At 60.9% G+C, this 24,170-nt stretch overlaps 1 protein-coding gene across 1 annotated transcript in view; it reads right to left on the reverse strand.

The window, feature by feature from the left end:
* The window catches only part of MEGF6 (multiple EGF like domains 6), a 90,342-nt gene that overhangs the window by 36,397 nt on the left and 29,775 nt on the right, over positions 1 to 24,170 (reverse strand). The window contains exon 4 of the mRNA XM_019757124.3: positions 10,950 to 11,072. Within this exon, the coding sequence (XP_019612683.3) occupies positions 10,950 to 11,072 (123 nt within the window). The remainder of the gene's footprint in view (positions 1 to 10,949; positions 11,073 to 24,170) is intronic.

The raw sequence follows: 24,170 nt of genomic DNA on the forward strand, positions 1-24,170 counted from the left end.
CTCCTAGGGCGCAGCCCACCCGCCCTGCGCATTCCTCCGCGCGCGCTCCCGCACCGGACACCGACCCGCGCACAAATACAGGCACCTCCACGCAGACACACGTGCACAAATACAGACCCATGTGTGCAAATATGCAACACGAGACACACAGAACCCTGCACAGGCACATAGAGACGCACGTGCATAGAGGAACGTGTGTCCAGCCACCAACAAGGAAAAGAAATCAAAGCAGAGAAGGCTCTACCCTGGCAATGCCCAGGGTTTCATGGAGGCAGCTTGATGGGGTTTAGTTCTGCCAAGTTTGGGGAGGAGAGGGGGCTGAAGGCCCTTGGAGGCCAACCCACCAAAGTGGAAACCCTGGGGGTGAAGACGCCTGCAGCTCCCAAGCCTGCTATCCCGCACCTGGCACTATCATGACACCCACTGGACCAGGGCTGTGGGGGGGGTGGGGGGGCAGGGGATCACTGCACCCTACAGCAGGTGGGAGACAGCCAGAGCTAAGGGAGGACTGGCTAGCAGGGACAGCAAGCCCCAGGTGCCCAGCTGCAGAAGCCATGTTCATGCCTCCAGCCCCAGACCCCTAAATCCCTACGTTGTGCAAGGGGACGCCCAAAGCACCAGCTACATCTGAAGCAGCCCTCCCCAGGGTCAGGGCCACAGCAGCTGTGCATCCAGGGACCTATGTGTTCAGGCCCTGACAAGCACTTGGCCTGCAGCCCTGCATCTCATGCAACCCCATGCTGGCCCCATACCTCACCCTGATACCCTGCCTAAGCCAGCCCTGGCCTGACACTGGCTGTCCCCCTCCTCAGAAACTGCTGAGATGCAGGCCCTGATGGCCATCACTGTGGCCGAGTCCAAGGGGCAACCTCCAGTCCACGGCAGCGAGGCAGTGTCTCACCTTGTCCAGTCCTGTCTGTGGTCCAGAGGCCAGCCCATCCCATTAGCTCCCCGCCGCCCAGCACCCGGCAGTGCAGAAACGGGCCTGCCTACGGCCCGCCTGCCCACCTGCCTGCAAAGGCCTCCTGGGTGAGGCTCCCTCTGAGTAGCTCCCCCATCTGAGGACTCCAGGCTGTCACCGGGGGAGCCTCCGTACATCTCGCCGACAGGCTCTCTGTTGGATCACTGAAGGCGTGCCATGCACGTGGGGTGGGCCAGCACGGTCTAGCCCTCCAGTGTGCATCTCACGAACACATGCCAACAGAAACTTGAGGGTCCCACCCTCTGCAGCCACCAGGGCAGTGTCCAGAGCAGAATCTCAGAGGGGATGTATCCTGGGCCCCAGACACCTCCCTGCTCTGTGGTGGGTGCAGCCATGGTCCCGATGGCATCCGGGAAGCCAGCCAGGCAGGCTTGAGAAGAGTCAAGGGACTGGAGAACTGTGCTACCCAGCAACAGCCATCGCCCCAGGACTCTCAGCACCCCCTCCCCAGCCCCAGCACCTCCTGTTCCACAAGCTGGCTGGGACTACTGCTCTGGGCCTCTCGTCCCACCTCATGGTTACCACCACCCTTTTGTATCAGCCTCAACTCCAACTCACATCCTGGCCTGGGCAGGGGTCACCCATTCCCACAGCCTTCCTGGGGTGGGGGTGGGCTGCTTGAGGCCCATGTCCTCAGCACCCAGCACAAGGCAGGGCTGGGGAAGACCAAGACACACTTTGAGGGTGGCAGACAGAGGTCCTGGCCCACTGAAAAACTGGGTGGGACGAACAAGTCCCAGGACTCTACTGGGCCTCAGTTTCCTCATCTGTATAGTGGGCAGAGAGAAGGATTAGACCAGCTTGGGGGGCCCACAGGCCTGAAGCCATGGAATACACACGACCTGGGAAGGAGAAATGGGGCCAGGTATGACCCCCACCACCCTGCCCACGGGGCCCTGCGAGAAGGAAATCAGTTAATAAAAAAGTGATACGAGTTTTCAGGGGCTGGCTCCTGAAGCACAGTGAGGCCTTCCAAATGCTTCTGACAAGTTTGGACAAAGGAAACACCATCTTTTCTGCCCTGTAAGCCCTAGGGAGCTGACAGGCCTTGTGATGTCCCACCCCCATGCCACCCTCAGAGCGGCTCCTTTGCACACTGATAGGCCAGCAGGGGGCCTCCTTCCTCCTTTCCTGCCCAGCACCCCCCCACCTCTCCTCGCTGCCCCTCACAGACAGGCCCGTAATTAATCCTCATTCTGTCCAGAAGGGAACCCAGATGCAGGGGTGCCCAGCGGGCAGCCCTGGGCCTGTGCTTTGCACATGCAGAACGGGGGGGGGCGGGGGGGGTAGCCAAGGGGGCCAGGTCTGACTCTGGCCCAAATCCTTGCTCACCAGGCCGATCTGCTTCAGGCTCCTCAAGATGAGGGCGGGCCCCAGTGGGGACCTGGTTCTGAGTGGGAGGGGCCAGAGGCCCTGCGGGCGTGTGCCTGTGTAAGGCTAACTCGGCTTTCTCCTGCCTGACCTTTGCCCCTGACCAAAGGCATCCTTGGACTGTCAGCCAGAGAACCCAGTGCTGGGGCTCCTCCAGGCGGGGCCGCCAAAGGGCCCTCGGCACCTGAGCCAGACGCTGGGCAAAGCGTTTCTAGGAAGCTGTGGCTTCAGATCCTGGCTCTTTCTTTCATCCTTCTCTGGGAGGCCTGGCCCTCTGGAGCCCCGGCTTCCATCCTTCCAGCTGCCTGACGGACAGTGAGCTCCTATGCGTCTGAGTGGCAACTCAGGTCTCCTTCTCGGCAAAACCTCACCTCCAGAGCCAGCGGCTGCCACCTCTGTGCCCCCCTGTACCTGGCACATTCCTCTCTACACTTACCCATTCCCTCGTCCTCCAACAACGACCTGTGTCCCCACTCTGGGCTAGACACAGTTCTGGGGTGCAGTGGGGTCTCCCCACCCAGTTGAGGGTTATGTTCAGGACTTGGGATGCAATGACTCTGGTCCTTCATCCCCACTAGATGAGGCATGAGGACTCGGGCATGGCCGTGGAAGTCAGCAGCCCACCAAATGCAGAATGCCCTCCACTGCCCCCCTCGGTGCCGCTGAGCGCATCCAGGCCCATGGCTGTGGGGTCTGGAAGCTGTTTGGGAAATGCTTTCCCGATGCGGAAACACGGCGGAATGTCTGTGTGTCAGCAGAAGCCATACCCCACCGCCAGGCCGGCTCCAGCTTTCCTCTCCAAGCCAGGCGGCCACCGGGCTCCTTTGCCAGGACCCAGGCCAGGGCAAGGGCCCAATGCCACGCCTCAAATGCCTAGGCCCCCCTTAGTGCTGGCCCATGCCACTGCAGGCCCCTGACACAGGAGCTTTGGGGCAGAACGGCCGTGTTCCTAGGACCAGCTCAGGCCAGGAATTAGAACTTGGCCACTTGTGTCATCTGTCCCTCGTGATCATAGACACCTCCTCCATGAAGCCTCTCCTCCTTGAGGCCTCTCATGGTCACTGCCTCACTCTGCCTCGAGGTTTGGGGACCTGACCACATGCTGCTAACCCACTGAGAGGGAGGTGGTGCCTGCCTGTGCAAGCTTGCCTTAGCCTCTGGATGCAGAGCAGGTGCTGGGTGGTTTGGGCCTGGAACTTGGGACACCTGCAGGGCGTACGGGGGCTGCCTTACAGCTCACCACCCCACCCCCCCAGGTTCCTCAGGGTCAAGGCACGAGGTGAGCAGGCCCTCCAGGGGGACCTGAGGAGGCCAAGGCACCAGGCACCCTATATGGCCCTGGAGAGAGGAACTCACACATCTGGACTCTAGCCCGTCCCAGGTCCCAACTTCACGTGGAACTCAGCCCTTTTCAGGCAGTGAGGGGTGTAAGAGAGAGAGGGGCGTGACACTCAGAGAAGCCCCGGAGGGCACTGCCCATGATGCCACGGTGCCCCGGTTTTGGAGGTAAAGGTCCATGGGCACAGCAAGCAGCAGAGTGGAGCACAGCAGTCACTGACTACCCACAGATACTGGGCACTGTGCCCAGCCAGCTCCCAGGTGGACCGGGAATGAGACCCCACGATTGTGGGGTGGCCTGGGGGAGGGGCAGCGCAGGCCCTGACTGCCTCGCCGGCACCTCCAGTCACTCCTTTTCTGTTCTGCTGAAGTCAAGGGGGTCATGTGACTGGTTTAAGGCTGGGGGGGTTGTGCTGAGAAAGCTGTGTGGGTGCTATTTGGGAGCTTCAGGGGCTGGGGGCTGCAGGACAGACCACTGATCAGACGGCCCCCAACAGGCCACCCAGCTGCAAGGAGAGGGGCCAAGAAGGTGCTAGAAGGCTTCTCTTCAATCTGCCTTGGGGGACCCAGCCAAGCTGTCCTAGCCACCTCTGGTCCCCAGGTAACAAACGCCCTGCCTGGCTGTTTCCACCCTTGAAGTCCAGAGCCCAGCCCAGAGCAGGAGGTCACTTTGCAGTCTGGGCTCGCACACGGTCCATTCTGCCTCCACGGAGACTGAGGAGATCGACCTCCAGAACGCCCTCCCACCGTCTCCCAGGGCCGCCGCCTCGGAGTTTATTTCAGGAGCAGAGAGAGCCAGGCCTGGCCTCCTGAGCCGTTCAGCGTCAGCTTCACGGTAAACCCATTATGCGTCTGGGCTCCTCACCCAAGCCAAAGGAAAGAAAACGAAAACCACACTTGTTTCCTAGCGCCCAGCTGCCATTCTTGCCTGCGGCTGCCCCTGGCTGAGCCAGGCGGAAACCGGGGGAGCCGCTCCACTTACACACGTGCCCCCCAGGACCCAAGTTGGAGCAGCCTCCGTCACATGCGCTCTCCCCTGGAGACGACGGCTTGGACGCATCCAGACCCCAGCACTGTGCCAGAAAACCCAAGGCCTGGTGTGCCTGGGAAGGCACCCGCTGCAGGCCAGACCCAGAGCTGTGCTGGAGGCCTCCCGCACATGTGTACACACGTGTGCGCACATGATGAGGCCCTCTCTGTGGTTCTCTTTTGTCCAGTTTCCCCTGTAGCCATGCGAAGGCTGGGGCAAGACCAGGTTCAGCCTTGGAGAACCTGAGCCCTGGAATGACACGGCCCCCACCACGGACACGGTCCCCACCATGGACACAGCCCCCACCACGGACACGGTCGCCACCACGGACATGGCCCTCACCACGGACACGGCCACTGAGGCCAGCCTCTCACTGGGGCATCTGAGCTGCCAGGCAGCAGTGACAGCAGAAAGGGCTCAGAGACAGCCCCAGGGCTTACACTGCACTCAGAGGGGAGGAGACGGTGAAGGCCCAGTGATGGAGAGGCTTCCTGGGGAACATGGGCCTGAGCTGGTCTTTGGACAAGCAGAAGGACGGGGAAGGATGCAAAGACTGGCTTGTCGCAGGACATCTGGGGCAGGAGCAGGGTTGCTGGTGCAGAGGCAGGAAAGACAGATAAGGGGCGAACGCCAGGTGGGGCGTCTGGCTGGCAACGTGTGCCTGGCCCTGGCCCACAGCAGGCACCCAACTCGCCAGAAGGAACCAGCACACGGTCAGCCCAGGCACGTCACCAGGCCCGGTCCCCGCATCCCACACAGACTGCTGGGCCCAATCGATCACCCCTCCTGCTGCCTTCCTTCCACTTGGAGGCTGGACCTGATCACGGGACACTGGGGTCACAGGAGTGGCAGCCAGCTCTGGCCAGGTGCCCAGGGCCAGCCAACACTGCCTTCCAAGGTGCCCAAGCCTAAAGCTGGCAGGGCTTGCATCAATGCCACCTGCTGCATAGACTGAGCTTGGGGACGGCCGCCATCCACATAAAATGTAGACAGGCAACTTCTAAACCCACAGGCCTTCCCAGCTCTGACAGGACTTGGCCATCGGTCCACGCCCAGTGTCCCACCCTCCCCTTTAACCTAAGATTCCCCCTCGTTTCCTCACCAGGAGGAAGGTGCTTTCTCACCAGCGTTCTGGTGCCGGTGCCGCCCCCACCCCCAGAGCTGCTCTGGCCAGACCCCAGTGAGCTGGAAGCAATGAGGACTTGACAACCAAACTCTGGGGTTTGGCTGAGGGCTGGGCGGGGTCAGGAGCCTAGCAGCCCAGCGCCCGGTGGGAGCAGGGGGTGGTAAGAGGATGGAGGTGGAGACCCAGCCCAGATCCACTTCTCAGGGGTGCCTGGAAAGGAGATGCAGTCACAAGGGCACGGCGGGAAAGGTGCAGCCGTTACAGACGGAGGGACAGAGATAAGAGGCAGCCAAGAGCCACAGGCAGCAGGAGAATCCAGTTAGGAGGCGGAAAGGGGACGGGCAGAAATACAAAGGGAAGGGAGCCCCTCAGCAACAGACGACGGACGACGGATGGACAGGGAAAGTGGGGGAAGAGCCCACGCGGCCAAGCCGGGTGGAGAGGCTGGGCAGAGGCCTGCGAGGGGCCCGTCCTGCCTGACGGGGCCTTCATACACCGTCCCACCTCAAGGCCACACAGAGACAGCAACTCGCCTTCCTGAGGCACGCCAGGGACCCCTGCAAACTCCGTCACCATCACCCTGAACCACGCAGACCCGCAACGCAGCCGCTGGACCGCCAGGATTCCAGGGTGAAAGTGGGGCCTGGAGCCTCTGCTTCCCCAGCCTGGGAGGCCCCAGGCCCCGTGGGGGAAGCTTCCAGGGCGGGGGCCAGATCTGGCCTGACTGGGCTGCTGTGGCCTCCTCAGCCCGTCTTCTGTGAGCAGGGGCCTGTCCTCCCATGGCAGCTGCTGGGTCCCAGCGTGTTGGGGCTCACCATTAGGGTGTGTGCTTCCTCTCACTGTGCCCCGACTCTGAGGGCATGGCCTCCGAGGGTCACACAGGCCTGGTCACACCTGTACTAGCTCGGGGGTACAAATCCGGCTTTGCAGGTTCGAGCCTGGCTCTTTCCCCCAACCTCTGCCTAAACCTCCAGGTCCTGCAGCCGGCCATGGGCGCTGAGTGTCGCCACGTGGACACGGGCAGGCTGCACATCTGGGGGTCTCCTCCTGGGACACTGCCCAGTGTCCTGGGCTTTGAGGGGGTCAGGGCAGGCCTGTGAGGCAGGCCTCTCATCTTTCTGTCCCCAGTTGGCTCTGACTATTGACATTGAAGGCTATTATTGTTCCTGCCTTGGCCTAAACCAAGAGTGCACCTGCCAGAATCTGCTCACTAGAGGAATGAAGTAGCCAGAGCTGGGAAATGAAAGCTTTTCACTCTCAGCACCTCTGATGGGGGAGGCCCCGGCCACAGATGCCTCATCAGAAACGTTGCCATCCTGCCTGGAAGGACCATGAAGGACAGCCAGCCAGAGGGTCTAACCCAGGAAGGCGCCGATTCCTGCCCTATGGGAACAGGCAGGGGCTTTGCCTCTGGAAGGCCTGAGTTCACGCTGGGCTCCATGGCCCATAGGTGCCCAATAAGCCTGCCGGGTCACCTCTCTCCCTTCGGTCTCTGAGTCTGTAATGGCAGGTCGCCCACTGTGTGCCAGACACTGCCAGCTGCGCAGAGGACAATGAGCAAGAAGCCCCCTTAGCTCCCAAAAAGCCAGCAGGCCAGAGAAGAGGGCCTCCTAGCCCCGCCCTGGCCACCACAACGAGGGCCCCTAGCAGCTCCCCTTGCCCCCTCCCTGTCACCCCAGCACGACAGGACAGCACAGCTGGCCTGGGTCAGCCCATGGTCCTCAGAACCCAGCCGGAGCCCTGGAGGCGTCGGGGTCAAGGCTTGTCACTTCCCACATTCTTGCGTCTCCCCAGGGACGGTGCGGCCCTGGCAGCTCCTTCTTTCAGCCAGACCTTGCAGGCCAAGTGGGTGTGAGAGGAGCACTTGTCGGGGACCAGTCTCCCGGCTGCTTACCCAGATGGAGACAAGACGAGCCTACGACAGTTGCGGAGGGCGGGGGTGGGCGCAGCCTGTAGCGAGGGGCTCCTCTGGGCCTGTGACATCCTGAGCACAGGGGCCTTGGAGCAGGGTCCCCATCGCTCCTGAGAAGGGTGACTTCAGGTCCACCTGCTCAGCACAGGTATCAGAGCCAGGCTTACAGGGGCCTCAAACCTGCACAGGCTTCTCACAGGCACCCCAATGACGACAGCATCTCGGCCCTCCACACTCCTGCAGCCAAATAGCAGTGGGGAGTACACCGAGCCCCCCAGGAAAGAGCGGGCTGTTTGCACCTTGTGCTGAGAGGACTTCACCCGGGGAAAGCCTGCTCCCTGCACAACCCCTTTTCCCAGGCCCCTCCTTAGTTCATGGAAGGAGGGGGGTCAGCGAGGTCTTGGGTAGACTTCCACCCCGGCGTGGGAAGGCAGATGAAGAGACTGAGGTTGGAGTTACTCATCCAAGGGGCTCACTGACACCAGTCTGGCCATGGAGTGGCTTTCCCAGAGGGGTTGACACAGAAAGCTGGGCAGCCAGGAAGAGCCTTCCAGCCGGCAGAGCCCACGTTTCTCCACAAGGCCTGCCCCCTCCATGAACCACAGATCTGTGCCCACCTGCCCAGGGGCTGCGGGACGGGGGGCATCTGTCGGAGGCCACGCCCCACTGGGAAGCAGCAGGCATGCAGCCTGGCCTGGGAGACGCACGCGCTCCCTGCCTCCGGCCTCCCGCCCGGCAGAGCAGAGCACACGGTGCTGCTCCAGGATGGTCTCCCAGAACATGACACACACACTGGCCTGGCGACGCTCCCAGAGCAACGGCCAAGGCGCCCTCTGGCCAGGCCCCGCGGCCAGTGCTCAGGCCTCACAGCACGACTCAGCACTCCAGCGGGTCTGGGCTCACCCCACAGCACCTGGGCACCCCGCCCTCCACGCCCTCCCCACTGTGTGAGCGACCAGAGCCACCACTGCCCGGCGGTAAATCCTGATTTCCTGTCCTCATAGTCAGCCAGCGCCCGACTGCAAGCCCCACTCACTCACCAGAACTGCAGTTTCAGGGGGGCTGGACTGGCAGGGGGACAGAGAAAACACAGCAGGCGCTTGGCTCTGTGCAGAGCCCTCTCGGCCATGCGGTGACTCGGAGCCCCAGCCATCCCAAACATGCAGAGCTGAGGTCAGCCAGCTCCCAGGGGCCGAGGCCGGGAAGGGCCGGGGTGGGAAAGACAGAGGGATGCAGGTCTGAGGCCAATTCCTCCTGTCTGCTCCCTCCCTGGCCATCTGGTCCACACCGCTGCCTTCCGCCAACTCTGCGAGATGGCAATCACCGTGCCTGTGCTCTGGGGTCCTCTGGTTTAAGGGATTCCAGCGCCTAAGGGATGCAGCGAGGCTGGCTTGCGGACCCTCTGCTGGTGTCCGAGTCGTGGACTTACACTGCAGGACCTGCAGACGCACCGCTGGCTGTGCCCGGCCGCTGGGCCATCAGCTCAAGTCAGAAGACTCCCTCTGGGGCGGCCCCAGCACGCCCTCCAGGGCCTGGCACAAGCCTCTGTGGGAGAGCCAGGGGTCCCAGGCACCGACAAAGGGGGGGCTTGCATACCCCGCAGGCTCTGAGCGGGCTCTGAGGGCTGAGGAAAGGAAGGGGCAGAGGATGGGAAACCCAAAGCCCAGCCCCATATGGGAGGCCACTGGGCTGGGGAGCCCCTCACAGCAGAAACCCCGGACGCAGAAGAAAAGGCCCAGAGGGGCCAGGCCCACAAGGTCGGGCAGTGTGCCCACAGCAGATGGGGCATGCACCAGGGGCGTCCGAGATTGTCTTCAGTGCGTCGGAGCCCAGGAACACCTCCGTGGAGGGGGCACCTCTGTGGAGGGGGCTCCTCTGTGTCACGGCTGTGCTGTTGTACATGTGGGCACCCTGGGCCCAGAGGCTGGGGGTGGGTGAGGGGCAGCGGACACCCATGGGAGCCGGCCCTGGGCCTGGCACCGCTAGGCCCCTTGATTCATTCCCTACACCAACGCAGTCACCCCACTGTGGGGGCATTGTCAGGAATGTGAGATGGCAGCTGGGCCGCCCCTCCTAACCCGGGGCCTGGGGTGGGGTACTCCTTCCTTCCCCCAAACCCCTGCACTTGGCATGTCCTGGGGTCAAGGTGCAGGCCTCGGCGGGTTCTGCCATCACAATGGGGCCCATTTCACAGGAGGGGAAATCAAGACTAAAGTCAGGATGTGAGGGGGAGAGCGGTGATGGGGAGGTGTCTCCCTCCTCACTGAGTCCTGGCTCCTGTGTACCCCCCACCAGAGAAGCACAGGGTCCCCGCGTTCTGGGGCGTGAATAATGGGTAACAACCCCTCTGCTACACATGCCCCCCTGGCTTCTGCCAACCAAGGACACATGAACACACAAACCAAGGGACCCCAACAGTGTTTGCAGAACCTCTCGGCCAGACAGACCCCCAGCCCCCGGCCTGACCTCTGACAGATGGCTCATAGCTGCTGTCCCCACAGCTGGAGACAGTTTTTTCTTTTCAGGAAAGGAACTTCTGAGAGCTGGGGGACACAGCGAGGGTCTGACACGGCCCAGGGAAAGCACTTGCCCGCTGTCTGAATGCCCTACACACTCTCGGGAGGGCCCAGCTGCCCAAACCCGGCCCTGGGCTCAGGTGCCAGGTGGGGGCCACAGCAGACAAAGGGCTGTGAGCGGGCGATGGATGAACGGCACAGGCCCTGCCTCGGCCTCCCCGTCTCCTGCCCCTTGCCCAGGCCTCAGGCAGCCCATGTCAGGGCAGGGTGCCCCCCCGTGCCCCTGTGCCCACCCAGCACATGGCCTGCCTCCCTCCCTCATGGGGACCTGCTGCCTGTGCTCAGCGAGGCTGGCCGCCCTCACACGCTCTCCAGCGGCACCTGTGGGTCCACATGCAGGGCCTCCCCATGCACTGCCTCCCAGGCTCCCCCTACCCACATCAGGTTCTTTGAGTCCCCCCAGGCTCATTTCAGGAGAGATACGTGGACCCCTAAAAGCATGGGGAGTGGATGAGGCAGGGAAGACCCGAGGACTGGGCACCACCCAGGACTCCAAGTGGCCCCCTCGGAGCAACACCAGGGGTGGGAGGAGGCAGCCCCAGGACCAGCCAGGCAGGGAGGCCGCGACGGGGTGGTGGCAGTGGCAGGCAGTGGGGAGAGGGCCCGGGGCCTACCTCCGCAGGTCTTGCCGTCTCCCCGCAGCTGGCGGCCGGGCGGGCAGCGGCAGTAGAAGCCCCCGACGGTGTTGCAGCACAGACCCTCGCAGCCCCCGTTGCCAGCAGCACACTCATTCACGTCTGCGAGGAGGAGAAGCAGGTGAGCGTCACACGGGGACCTCCCTGGCCACCCATGGCCACCCCAAGGCCTCGCACCAGTGAGACTCAGGCCCCCTCGCCACAAGAGGGCTTGGGCCGGCAGAGATGGGCGAGCCTCCCCCCTTCAGACAGGCCCCACAAGAGGGGAACCCCACTGTGAGGCCAGCAGCAGCAAACACACCCTGCCGCTGCGTCCCTCCACACACCCAGGACAAGCGGCCACCCTGTGGCATTCCAGTGCAACTTGGTTGGCGGGAAGGCACATACAGCTCGGCACAGGAGTGGGCCCTGCTCCCCAGAAAGAAGCCACGCCTGCTTTTGTGAGGGCACGAGAACAGCCTCTGTGTGTGTTCTGGTCCAACTCTCACTTTGCCAGGGACACCAGGCTTCCCCCAGATTTGATGCTAGGAGGCCCCCACGGTCACGGCCACAGCTGCCCCCCGGACTTGGGGCACTGGGCTCCGGTGTAGAGCGGAACAGGTGGGGAGACTCTGAACACCAGCTCCTGCCCTGTGTCCTGCTCGTGGCCTGGGGACGTGGGCACTTCCCCTGGGGTTGGGCATCTGGCCCCGGGGGTCACAGGACTTCCACCCAGGGCTGGGTGCATCACCGTCCCCCACCACACCTGACCCCAGCCTGCCGGGGGCCTGTGGGACTAAGGCTGCCAACAAGAAGGGGCAGGCGACCTGCCTTGTTTCCCAGGACGCCTCGTACATGTGTGTGGTGACACGGGGACCAGGCGCCTCCACCCACCTCCAGCCCCGACCGAGCTGCCCACCCCATGTCTGAGAGGGGCTCTGCCTCCTACCCTTCCAGCCTCTCAAGGCCAAAGGCACAGCTCGCTGGTTTCATGGGGAATGTGGCCTGGAGGCAGGTGCAGAAACAGCGGGGACCCCACTGTGTCGCAGGCCATGGATGGCCAGGTGCCAACACAGCCCACGGAGTGTAGCCCCTGGAAGAGTCAGGCCTGTCCTGGCTGCACACGGGAGCCGCCCTCGAGGGGATGCTCGGTGCCGACAGGCCCGCGCTGGTGTTCTCAGACCCAAGTCCAAGGCCCCTAACAGCTTCAGCGTTCGCCTCTGCACTTTTCCGGGAGGGTCCCCAGAAGACCCCGAGCCGGGCTTAGGCTGCAGGGGTGGCCAGGGTCCCACAGAAACAGCTGTGGCCGGAACTGCCTTGGGACTGCTGGAATGCAACTGTCGGCCCAAGCCTGCCGAGATTAACCTCGGGAATTTTCTGGGAATTCCTAGAGAATTATGCATGGCCAGGCAGAGGTCAGGCCGGTCCAGCCCAAGGGTCGGAGCGGGGGTGCCCAGGGTTTCCCTGCCACGTCCAGCCTGGGGAGACAGCACCAACGCCCATGGGCCAGGAGCGGCCAGGTGTGAGGCACGGCCAGAAGCTGCTGAGCCTGCCCTGGCATTCATGCTACTCGGCCGGGCAGCTGGGGGGGCAGGCCGCCAGACCAAGCGCGGTCTCTCACAGCTGCTGTCATGGCACGGTCCCAGCTGCGTAGGTGCGGGTGGCTGTCTGCCACGTGAACGCCGGGCATCACCACCACGGTAGGTCAGTTTCACAGCATACAACCCTGCCCTACTGGATGCCATGGTGAGAGGTGGCACGGCACCAAGGCCAGCCCCCTCCACACCCCGGCAGGCCTGAGACCCTTATGGTCCTGCATTGGACGAGCTGCTTAGCACCTGTGTCCACCAGCTGCATTGGGCCACCCTCAGCACGGGTACTGGCCCCACTAGTCTGAATGAACACCACACTTAGGGGTCTCCAGGAGAGAAGCAGAGGAGGTAGGATGGCCATCCCTCCCCAGGCAGTGGCAGCCAGACTGAGAAGGTGACCCTGACCAGGGCAAGGGAGGAACATGGCGGATTCAGCAGGCTCCCCTCTGCTGAGCACCTGCTGTATACACAGCTGGGGGCTGGGGATACAGACATAAGGACCCCACCACCCTAGGCGATGGGCAGCATGAGGATGGAGGGGACCACAAGGGAGGAAGGGCCCAGACACTGCACTTCAGGTTCAAAGTCACCTGCTCAGTGGGGGGCATCTAGTCACCTGTTTAAGCCCTCACCAGCACGCCCCCTCTTGAGGCCATCCTGTCATTCCACAGCACCTATGACAAGTGACAACTGTATATGCCACTCCCGTAGCCTGGAGGGGAGATTCTTATTTTTTTGCCCTTTTGCTGTAACTCCAATAATGAGCACAAAACCCCACGTTGCAGGCCTCCAGGTGTCTGGTGAATGAATTGCAAGCCTGGGTGCTGTGGGGGCCCCTGGGTGCCTGGGGGAAGAGTGGGAGGGACGCTAACCCCCACTCTAAACCCTGTGAAATGGGACATTTCAGGAAGGACCACCGAGGGAAGGACGTTACCTATTCAAGAACCAAATAAACAGCCCGTTCTTTCAGACTGGGGAGTAGGGGGTACCAACCCAGGGCTGGGGGGCAGCCAGGATTCTGTGGATAGCCCAGGGCAGTCAGCAGCCCTGCTGAGGACAAGTCCAGCAATGACCCCTCCCTGGCCAGCCTCGGGGGAGGGGACCACGGGCACCCAGCAGCCAGGCCTGGGCTGGAATCCACACCGCAGGCTGAGGCCATCTGGGGAAGGATTCCAGGATCCATCCAAGGAGGGTGGGCTTCCTCCCAGGGGTGGGGGCACTGTCCCCATTTTCTGTGGGCACAGAATTGCCTCTGGCTCCCAAGCCAGGCCCCAGGAGCCTCCGGTACAGACGCAGATGTGCCAAGTCTGGCCCTGCGTCTCCCCCTCCTCAGGGACCCCTGCCATCCCCAAAGGGAGGTGGTGGCAGAAGCCACACAAAGCAGAGGCCAGCTTGAAGGGTGGCGAGGGGAAGGATGGCCCTCTCCACTCCAGGAAGACTTCACCACCAGCAGAAAGTTACAGCTCCCTCAGCCAGTTAAACACAGGGCCACCATGTGACCCAGCGGTTCCCCCTTGTGGGCATCTACCCAAAACTGAAAACAGGTGCCAGGGCAGGTGAGTGGCCGGGCCTTGGCTTACTGGACCTGTGGAGACAGTCACCTTCACCCCGCCTACCCTCCAGGTTGAGGGCTACCTGTGGGGAGCCAGGATTTACGAGGCCCTGCCTGCTGAGGTCAAGAATGCCCCCTTCCTGTAGCCAGGTGTCACCAGGCACGCCAGGGCTGGCCCTGGATCTCAGCGGGAAGGCTGATGGACGCAGCTGGCTCCAGGTGGGCTGCAGGGGCTCTGAAGACTCTTGTTGGGACTTCACAAAGGGCCCTGAGCTTCGAGGGGCCTGGAAAGGGTCCTTCCAAGGAGGGGTGGACAGCCCCTCACCACGCTGTGCCTCACTGAAGGACAGAAGGTCGAATGTCTGGGAAGAGGGGTGCCGGGAGCAACCCCACGACCAGCATGGCAGCCAGCACTGATGTGGGGAGCCCCCTCCCTGAGCAGGCTGCATCTATCTCCCCAGGAATGTTCCACCCCAGAGCCCAGCAGCCCCTCCTTGCCTCGGGGGCAGCAGGACACCTGGGGCCCCTGGGCAAGCGCGCGCTGCAGACCGACGTGCCTGCTCGGCGTCCTGGCCAGAACAGGCTCGGGCCCGCCTCAGGAGCCTGCCCAGCCCCACCCTCGTCACCCCCCCTTCTGCGTACCCTACTGCATGTCGTGGGCAGGGGTTCCAGTCCCAACAGGCAGGACGAGGCCCTTGTGAGGGCTCTGAGCCAGTCCTGGGGGGCAGATGCCACGGGGGGCACACAAAGAAATACAAGAGATGCCTGGCTGGGAGCATCACAGGTAGATCAGCCAGTGTGAGAGAAGGTGGTTCCAAGGTGACCAGGCTGGGAAGGCAGGGACATCAGGGAAGGCCAGGTAGGCTGAGGAGGAGGGGGAGGGCCCAGGGCAGGCGAGGTTGAGGTCCCTGGGTCCTAGCCAGGTGGGGCAGAGCTGCAGTAGGGACCTTGGCTTTGACCCAGGGGAGCAGGAAATTTACCTGCAGTCAGTCAAGGGGCCTCAGGGGTGCCCCCATGAGAGGCGGTGGGATAGTGCCCTGAGACTGCTGTGACAAAGTACCACAAACCTGGGACTTACGCAACAGAAATCAATCCGCTTACAGTTCTGGAGACCAGAAGTCCAAAGTCAGTGTCCCTAAGCTGACCCCAGATGTGGGCGGGGCCCGTACCCCATCCTCAGCTCTAGGGACATAGCCCCTTCTCCAGGGACCGGCTTTCCTGGGCACACCTACAGGGCACGTCCCACCAAGCCAGTGCTCAGAGGCCACCAGGCCGAAGGAGGCCTCCCCCAGACACCTCCCCTCCGCTCTGCCGGGGTCCCACGGGCACGGGTCCTAGCCGCTTGGCCTCTCGGTGGCTAGGCAAACATAGCCCATGGTAGAACCCCTCCTGATTTCACTTTCCTTATTTCTAAAACAAGGAGAGGGATACACATGGTGAGGGATCAACGCGTCTCCCTTGGGGAGCACTGAGCTATGGGTATTTAATTCCATGTGGGTCAGAGATGAAAGCCCCAAGCAGCAGAGCCCAGGGCCCAGCCTGGGACACAGGCCCTCACAGCCGGAACCCAGACCCCCGGTCACTCTCCCTGGCTGCGTGGTATGTTAGGGAAAGGCTGAGACCCCACAGGGCCCAACAGAGCCCTCTCCACCCGTGAGCTCCCTGCACAGCGCCGCCAAGCCAGGCACCTGTCTCGGCTTGTTCCAGAAGCTCTCAGGGCCTCGGGCCAATACTGAGCTTGCTGGCTCCCAGGAAGTGCCTGCCAGGTGGGGCAGGGACCAGGGCTGGCCGCCAGACGCAGACTCCCCCTGCCCCAGGCTGAGGAAGCACTTACCATGGAAGGTATGCCAGCACCCTTCTCAATATCCACAAAGTGAAAATTGCCTGAAACAGGCCCCAACTCAAAGAGCTGTCCCACCATTGCCCAGGGAAGGGGGCTTGGCTTTGGGCGGCTGAGGCCCTGAGAGCCCACCATGACTCCCCTCCAGAATAACAGGATCCCAGGGGGCCCCAAACCGACCAGAGCAGGGTCTGCGGCCAGTGGGGCCCACTTCAGGTGGGCTCAGGCTGTCACGGAGGGAGAAGCCCTCTGCGATCTGGGCTCTGCGTGGTTTGCACTGTGCTGATGGGCCATCCCATGAATTCATGCTCTGCCCCTTGCATCACCAGGAATTCCCAAGATAGCGAGTGAGGCCGGGGGCCGGCGGATAGCCTGGAGCTCGCTGGGAAGCCAACTGGCTAGTTTCCAGGTTGAACTCCTTCACCTCAATCCAGAGAGACCCCCATGAGCTCCTTGGGGTAGAAAACGTCACACACTTTTCATGAGGTTGCCGTGGTAACTGGCAGATCCAAAACTGTTTGCTGGATGGAATTAGATTTGCAGTTACCTCCTCCCAGAGCTGGAGCAAGCAGAGGTGGGAGAAATCCCCGTAAAGAAAAGAGGCCTGCAGCCTCCGACCCAGGCTCACAGATCAGGCTTCCTGTCGCCTTCCATCGCAGCGGGGCTGGTCACGCATGAGCCCGTCCCATGCAGCCTGAAGTCCTGCTGGGTTTGGGTGGCAAGGCTGCAATCCTTTCTTCTGTTTTCCCATATTTAGTTACTGTGGCAGGTAGATTAATGGCCCCCAGAGATGGCCACATCCTAATCCTTGTGACCAGGTCACACTACACGGTCAACTGGAATTAAGGTTGCAGATCAGCTGACCTTACTTACAATCGGGAGAGTGTCCAGTGTAATCATAGGACCTCACGTGGTGTGGGGATGTGGGGACATAGAGATGGGAGAGAGTCAGTGTCCAAGAAAGACAGCAGGGTCACACCCGGCTGGCTCTGAACACGAGGAATGGGCCGCGAGCCAAAGGACGTGGGCACCTCTGGAACCTGGAAGAGGGAAGGACCCTCCAGAAAGACCCGGCCCTGCCCGCAGCTCGCCGTTGGCACCGCGTCCTCCAGAACAGCGAGAGAAGGAACGCACGCTGTTAAGGCACTGAGTTTGTGGCGATTTGTCATGGCAGCAAAAAGAAAAGTGGACAGTTATTAGGCATGTGTCACCTTTCAAACTGGAAAGACAAAACCACTTCTTTAGAGAGGAGTTTGTGCTGCCCCGGCTGCCACTTATCCCTCTACTGAGGGGAGCCGCCCGGCTGCCCACCTTGCGGGTGGTTCTCTCTCTCCTGCAGCCCCGAGGTTCCCCCTGCCCGGGTCACCCAGCACACCCCCGTGCAATCCCCTTGCACTATACCCCGCCTCAGCACTGCAGAGGGAGTTGGATGGGGGCGTCCTCATCACTCACTCACAGGGAAGACTCACAGGATGGGGGGGCAGGGACCCTCTGCACAAGAAGAATGCTTCCCAGGGCAACTCCGCTCCCCCAACTCCAGAAAATTCAGCTAAAGCAAGGCTTTCTCGGTTGGACCCTCCACAATGTCTCGAGGACACACCTTTCCAGTCTGTCTGCACAACCGAGCTGCGCTGGGCCAACATCACCCTCTGGTGGCAGCTCTGGCAACTGCATGACCTGCTGCCTTTCTTTCTTGAGGAGCCTTGCATGGGGTCTCCTGAATCCCTTTCCCTCTTCTCTCTCTCAATACATTCCCACTCTGGCATTTGCTCAGTCATAAATATACATGACTCTTTCGACCCCCTTTCTCATTTTCTTTTAAGACTCGATACCTTAGAAGACTTCTCTGCGTCTGGCATCTCAAGGTCTGGAATGGATCTCACTCTGTCTGGGCCGGTGCCTGGGACCCAGCGGATGAAGAAAGCCCATGGTTTCAGCAGCTACTCACCCCTAATGGAGGCACAATCTGAGAGTCACCTTAAGACGGCTGTGCGCCAGTGGCTTTCTCCTAGTTTGGTGAAGTAACTGGCCTCGCAACAGAAAGGGTCCCTCAGGCCACGTGCTCAGAGGCTTTGTGTGGACGACACTGGGGAGGAATCTCGATGCTTCACCCTTCAAACATCAACTTCCAAACATTTGTAACATGACAGTGAAAAACCTCACGGAGGCTTGTGGGGGTGCGGACTATAGGCACAGACGGACGCCATGGAGCCCGAACCCAGGAGACCAAGGAAAAGGGTCTGAACACACACCGAGCACCACGAAGCACAGGAAAGCAGGAAGGTGGCCTGAGCTTGGGAGCCCGGAGGCGCCCTGAGGACGGGTCAGGTGAGGCGAGTTTCCTTGTGTTTCATTTGGAATTAATAGATTTTTACCTCTTAGAGTAGTTTTGGGTTTATGGAAAAATTGGGCAGAAGGGCGGCCGGATGGCTCAGTAGGTTAGAGCGCAAGTTCTGAACAACAGGTTTGCTGGTTGGATTCCCACATGAACCAGTGAGCTGCTCCCTCCACAACTAGATTGAAGACAATGAGCTGCCTCTGAGCCTCCGGAGGGGCGGCCGATGGCTCAGTTGGTTAGAGTGCGAGCTCTCAACAACAAGGTTGCTGGTTCAATTCCCATATGGGATGGTGGGCTGCGCCCCCTGCAACTAAAGACTGAAATCGGCGAGTGGACTCGGAGCTGAGCTGCGCCCTCCACAACTAGATTGAAGGACAACGACTTGGAGCTGACGGGCCCTGGAGACACACACTGTTCCCCAGTACTCCCCAATAAAATTTTTTAAAAAATCGAGCAGAAAGTACAGAGGGCTCCATGTACCCCCCTCTCCCAATACACACACCCCCTCACTTACCAGCACCCTACATCATGTCCACATTTGTTACAATGGATGGGCAATAGTGACACATTCTGTTCTCCACCTCCCTCTCTCCCTGCCCCCGCCCCGCCCAGCCCAGCCACCACGAATCTCTGTGTGGCCTCCATGGTTCTGCTTTTTCCAGAATGTCTCAGAGTGGGAATCATGCAGTATGTGGCCTTCTCAGACTGGCTTCCTTCCCTTAGCAAGGTGCATGTAAGGAGGCTGAGCCGTTCATGCGATCTTCCCAGGGTCACAGCTTCCTTCCCAGGCCAGGAGAGCCTGGGTCCCATCAAACCCTCCTCATCTGTGGTTTCCAGGGCAACCATGGAAACCAAGAGTGGGTCGCCTAGAAACGCTCAGACAGGCCTCACCCACTCTGGATTTCCAGGGTCACCCGGCAGTCCCCTCTGGGAGAAGGGGCAGGCAAGAGTAGTGTTCTGGCCTCCCCTGTCCCAGGTCTCTCCATGCTCAGGCACACACGTGTCTAAGAATCCAGAGAGTCCACAGGGCAGGGGTCAGCTCTTGACCCCTCCGTACCCCAGAGACAGGCACAGTGGTAGCCCAGGGTCAAGTGAAGCTGTGAGTTTTCGGGAAGCACCTGCGGAATCCTCCCTGTCTCTGGCAGCCAGGAAGGAAAGGACCCCGGCAAGAGACAGCCTTCAGAAGGGGAGGCGGGCACATCCGGATAGACAGAGGCTGTCACTGGCTCTGGGCCAGAAGAAGACAGGAGAAGGAGAGTCAGGCTTTGAGTAGAGCTTTGGGGACTAGCGCCCCACTCTGCCAAGGCCCAAGAGCTAAGGGGGCCAGGCATCGTGGGAAGTTCAGGCAAAGTTGAACACGAGGGACCCTGAAGGTCCCTGAGCAGGACTCTGGTAGGCAGCTGACATGAAGTTGTCATTAAATGTGTTCAAGGGAGTAGAACCACCCCAGGCAGGGCGGGGAAGGTTCCCTTGCCTTCTGCCATCAACCTAGGGCCAATGCCACCATCAGGGCGAAATGCACTGAGTCCCAAGGACTCAGAGGCCCTTCACACAGATACCTGACCGCCGCCAGGTAACCCGCTGCCCATTTAGAGATGAAGACCCTGGAGGCTCGTCCAAGGCCACCAGCCTGCGGGAGCTGGGTCCCATGACCATGCACCGTTCCCGCCCTACGCCATGTGTGCAGCCCCCGGAACTGTGCCTCCTCCAGAAATGAGCAGGCTGCAGAAGGAAAACAAGGGGATGAGGGAGAGAGACCAGGCGAGTGCCTCCCGGCCACACCCAAGGCTGAAGGGCCTTCTTGACTTCGGATGGGGAGTTTCTGTTTACTCTGAAAGTTATCGGGTTCAGTCTGTTTATACAAATCAGCCTCCAAAAATGTGGGAACAGGGCTTTTTTTCCCAGTTGTTTCCCAGAAAACAAGACAAAATGTAAAAGGCCCAGAAGGGAGCCAAGAACATTCCTTGGTTCCCAAAATGTCCAGGTCTCTACTCCCCCTCCAAGGCCAAGTTCCTGGGATATTTCAGTTCTTGGGCTCAGCAGATGGGCTGCAGCCAGGAGCCAGCACCCCGCTTCTGAGTGTCCTATGCAGTAGGTAAAGCTTAGGAAGAGCTGGTGTGGGCCGAGCCTTGCACACTCAGCCCATCTCCTTTGTGCATGTGCATATGTGTGTGCGTATGTGTGTGAATAGGTGTACATGTGTGTGCAAGTGTGCATGAGTGTATGTGTGCATAGGTGTGCATGCATGTGTGCACGAGTGTACATGTGTGTATTGCACATGTGTGTGCATGTGTGCATTCATTGTGCACATGTGTGTACGTGTGCATGTGTGTATATATGCATGCGTGTGTGCATATGCAGTGTATATGTGTGTCCATATGTGTGTGTGCATGTGTGCATTCATTGTGCACGTGTGTGAACATATGCATGCATGTGTGCATATGCAGTGTATATGTGTGTGCATATGTGTGTGCATGTGTGCATTCATTGTGCACGTGCGTGCACGTGTGCATGTGTGTGTACATATGCATGCATGTGTGCATATGCAGTGTATATGTGTATGTCCATATGTGTATGCATGTGTGCATATGCACAGTGTATATGTGTGTGCATATGTGTATGTGTGTATGCATGTGTGTGCATGCATGCATACGCAGTGTTAATGAGTATGTGTGTGTGCATATTGTGAGCATGTGTGTACATGTGTATATGCATGTGTACATTCATGGGTGCATCTCTCTCTCTCTGTGCCCTGGGATGAGAGTGTTCAGTTGGGCTCTAACACGTTGCTCGATGCCCAGCCATCCCCTCACGCCTCCACGGTGTGAAACCCAGGGGCTGGACATACTTGTGCCTCTGGCCGGCTAAGCACCTGACCTGCCAGAAGCCCCTAGCCCCTAGGCCAGACCTGCCTTGTCTAGGACATGAGGCCAGGATGCAGCCTCCCCTGGGCTGGCTACAACAGAGACAACAAGCTAGTCCCTCCCAGGACTCACCCTGGGGTGGGTGGCTTTTCTCCCTAAGAGTTCCCAGGACATGGCTGGAAGATCTCTCCAAAGATGACCGCCCAGGACTCCTGCCCTCCCCCTGGACTGGCCCTCACCAACATCCCTTCTTACCACACTCGGGTCACTTCCCAGAGGCCAGCTCAGTCCCCTGCCCCACCGGAAAGTGAGCCCAGTCAGGGCCCCTGCACAGTGAGTGGTGCCCCTAGGCACGCACACAGCTCACCTGCGCCTCCCTAGGTGGCCTGTGCCACCTGCCCAAACCCTCACCCATGCCTCATCTCTCTCTCAATCACTTAAAGCCAAAGGTCAGGTCTATACCGGCCCCAGAGCTACAGGCTTCATGGCCAGATGGACAGATTTGGTGAGTGCAGAGCAGTCACCCCACAGAGGTGCTGCCCCAGTGCAGACCAGGCCAGGCCCAGCTTGCACGGCCCCCCTCCATGGCTGACATCACACCTCTGGCAGGGCACGCCTGCCTCCCCCGGAACTGCAGGTCCCTGAGATCAGGCCACGTCTGCTCAGCAGCCACAGCGTGGCCCGCCCCCAGCTGTTCTGGCACAGCAAAGGCCAGCAAGTAGTTGTTGAAAGAACGTTGGCTGAGAAAAGGAAAATGAAATAGTGATGGTTATTTTGTTTAGGATCTAGATTTCGGCATAAGTTCTATGTTTTCTGCAAAGGGCCCTCCTCCAGCTCCTCAGACACCCCCGAAGAAGAGAAATGAGGCTGATGCTTGGGTACTAGAATCCAAGAGGCCCGAGAGGATCAGGGTATCTGGCCCCCATTCTACAGATGTAAACACTGAGACCAAAGAGAGGCTGCTACAGTCACTCCAAGCATCCAGAGGCTCAGGCCCTACGGTGCCTCCACGTCTGGGAAGGAGAGGTTGAGGCCATGCCCAGGCTGTGCCCAGATGCCCTGAGACCAGAGCTGGGCACTCCCCAGGTGCTGGGTAAAACCCTGACACCAGAGGGCACCTACCTCCCTGCCATGGGAGGGAGGGCACCTCCCTCCCAAACAGGGGCTCCCACTGGCCAGCTCCAGCCCTGTCTTCCCAGTTTCAGGAGAGACCCGCCACCCATTGCGTCTATCCTCAGGACACCCACCACCCACCACATGTGTCCTCAGGAGACCTGCCATCCATTGTCTTTCTCACGGACCAAAGCCCGGGAGCCGTCTCTCTCCCTCACATCAGCCTTCCCTTCGCCTGTACTCAGTCAGTCTCCTCTCCCCATGGCACTGCCTCGGCCTCTGTGCCCTGGCCTGACGTCACCCTGGCCCCAGCGCGGCTACCACGGCTCCCTGGACTTCCGGCCTTGTCACCTCAACAGTGCTCTAAAGCACAGGTAGGCCCCACTGTCCTGACTTAGAGCTCTCAGCAGTCCTGATGAAGTGAAGACCCACGAATGTGCGCCAAGTGACAGCACCGAATAAGCCCCCTGGCCCTGCCCTACCAGACCTTCGGTGACGTGGTCACCCGCCCTGCTTGTCCCCCAGGGCTCCCTGGTGGATGAATGAATGAATGAATGAATGAATGAACAAATGCAGTGTACGCCCAGGCTGCCCCTTCCCCATTCTTGCCCTGGGACCCGTTGTCGGGGTCTCGTCCTCTTTCCCACCTGTGTCCCTCAGGCCTCAGCAGCTGTCAGATGTGACACCAGGCGTCATCAGCTGGGCTAGCATCAGGAGTGGATGAGGAGACGCACGGAGCCTGCCTGGCACTGACGTCCAGAGTTGACCTTAACTCCCAGGCAGCCCTGCGCCTGCTCGGGCCTCTAGCAGCCACCAGGGGGCGCACGTGCCCTGCACTGAAGGGGCAGGCGAGCGGGTTGCTGGGGTCCATGCTGGGGTCCCTTCCAGGAGAGGGTCTGTGAGCCCTAACCAGCCATGTGGCTGTTCTCACAGAGCCTTCCTGTGGTCCGGGGAAGCTCTGGAAGGGCAGACAGGGCTGGGGGTGGGGGCTTCTGGGGGCACTGACCTCTGGTCCCAGGCTGAGGCAGGGGCTGCAGCCCTGAGGAGGAGATATTCTGGAACCCCACCGGCTTGGGGCCAGCATGTTCCAGCCAGCCTCTGGGCCTTCCCTTCCCCCACCTCCTCCAAGTACTTCAAGAGCCAGGACCATCCTCAGAGCCTGATACCCAAGGCCTGAGGCAGGCACAGAGAGAAGCAGGGGAGACACAACCTTGCTTGTATGTGCTCCCCCCTTGGACCCCGCTTGGTGTGGGGGTCTAGCTGCCCACCCTCCCATCCCACGGGGTCTGTGCCCCACCCGACCAACCCCCTTGGGCCTGCAGGGCTCCTGGGGGAGTTGCCCACCCCATGGGTTCTAAGGAATAGAAGAAACAGGTGTCAGCAGGTGTGCAAATGAGCCTGGCCATGGATCCCCCACGTCATTCATTCATTCAAACAGCACACAGAGAGCCCATCAGAAACTCAGCCGGGTGCTTGCCCTCCCAGAGCACTTGGGGAGGGGCTTGGGGCAGATGTGTCCCCTTTAAAGTCCAAGTTCAGTCTATAAAAGGAGGGGCTTGGGCCAGACAGCGTCCGTCCACAGGCTGCCTAACCTGGGCCTGGGTACCTGGAGCAGAAACACCTTCCCTCAGCATCTGGGGGAAACCACGTCCCGACCCACCTGGGACAGTCCCCTGCTCTGGGATGGACAGCTGCCCAGAGGTGTTGGGCCCAGCGGTCTCTTCCTAGAGCCCCAGTGTCAACCTCCCAGTGTTGGCCCCTGTCCACCAGCTGCCGGGAGCCTGGGGGGTGACTGCCCGTGTGCTGCAGCCAGAGCTGGGCCTCCCCAGTGCCCCAGCCAGGCCAAGGCTCTGCCTTGCCACTCGATGTCATCCACCTGCCCATGCCCCTCCAAGGGCCGGGAGAGGTGGCCAACACCCAGG

The sequence above is a fragment of the Rhinolophus sinicus genome, chromosome 14 (assembly GCF_057876585.1).
Source record: "Rhinolophus sinicus isolate RSI-liver-muscle chromosome 14, RSI-T2T, whole genome shotgun sequence".
NCBI lineage: Eukaryota > Metazoa > Chordata > Mammalia > Chiroptera > Rhinolophidae > Rhinolophus > Rhinolophus sinicus.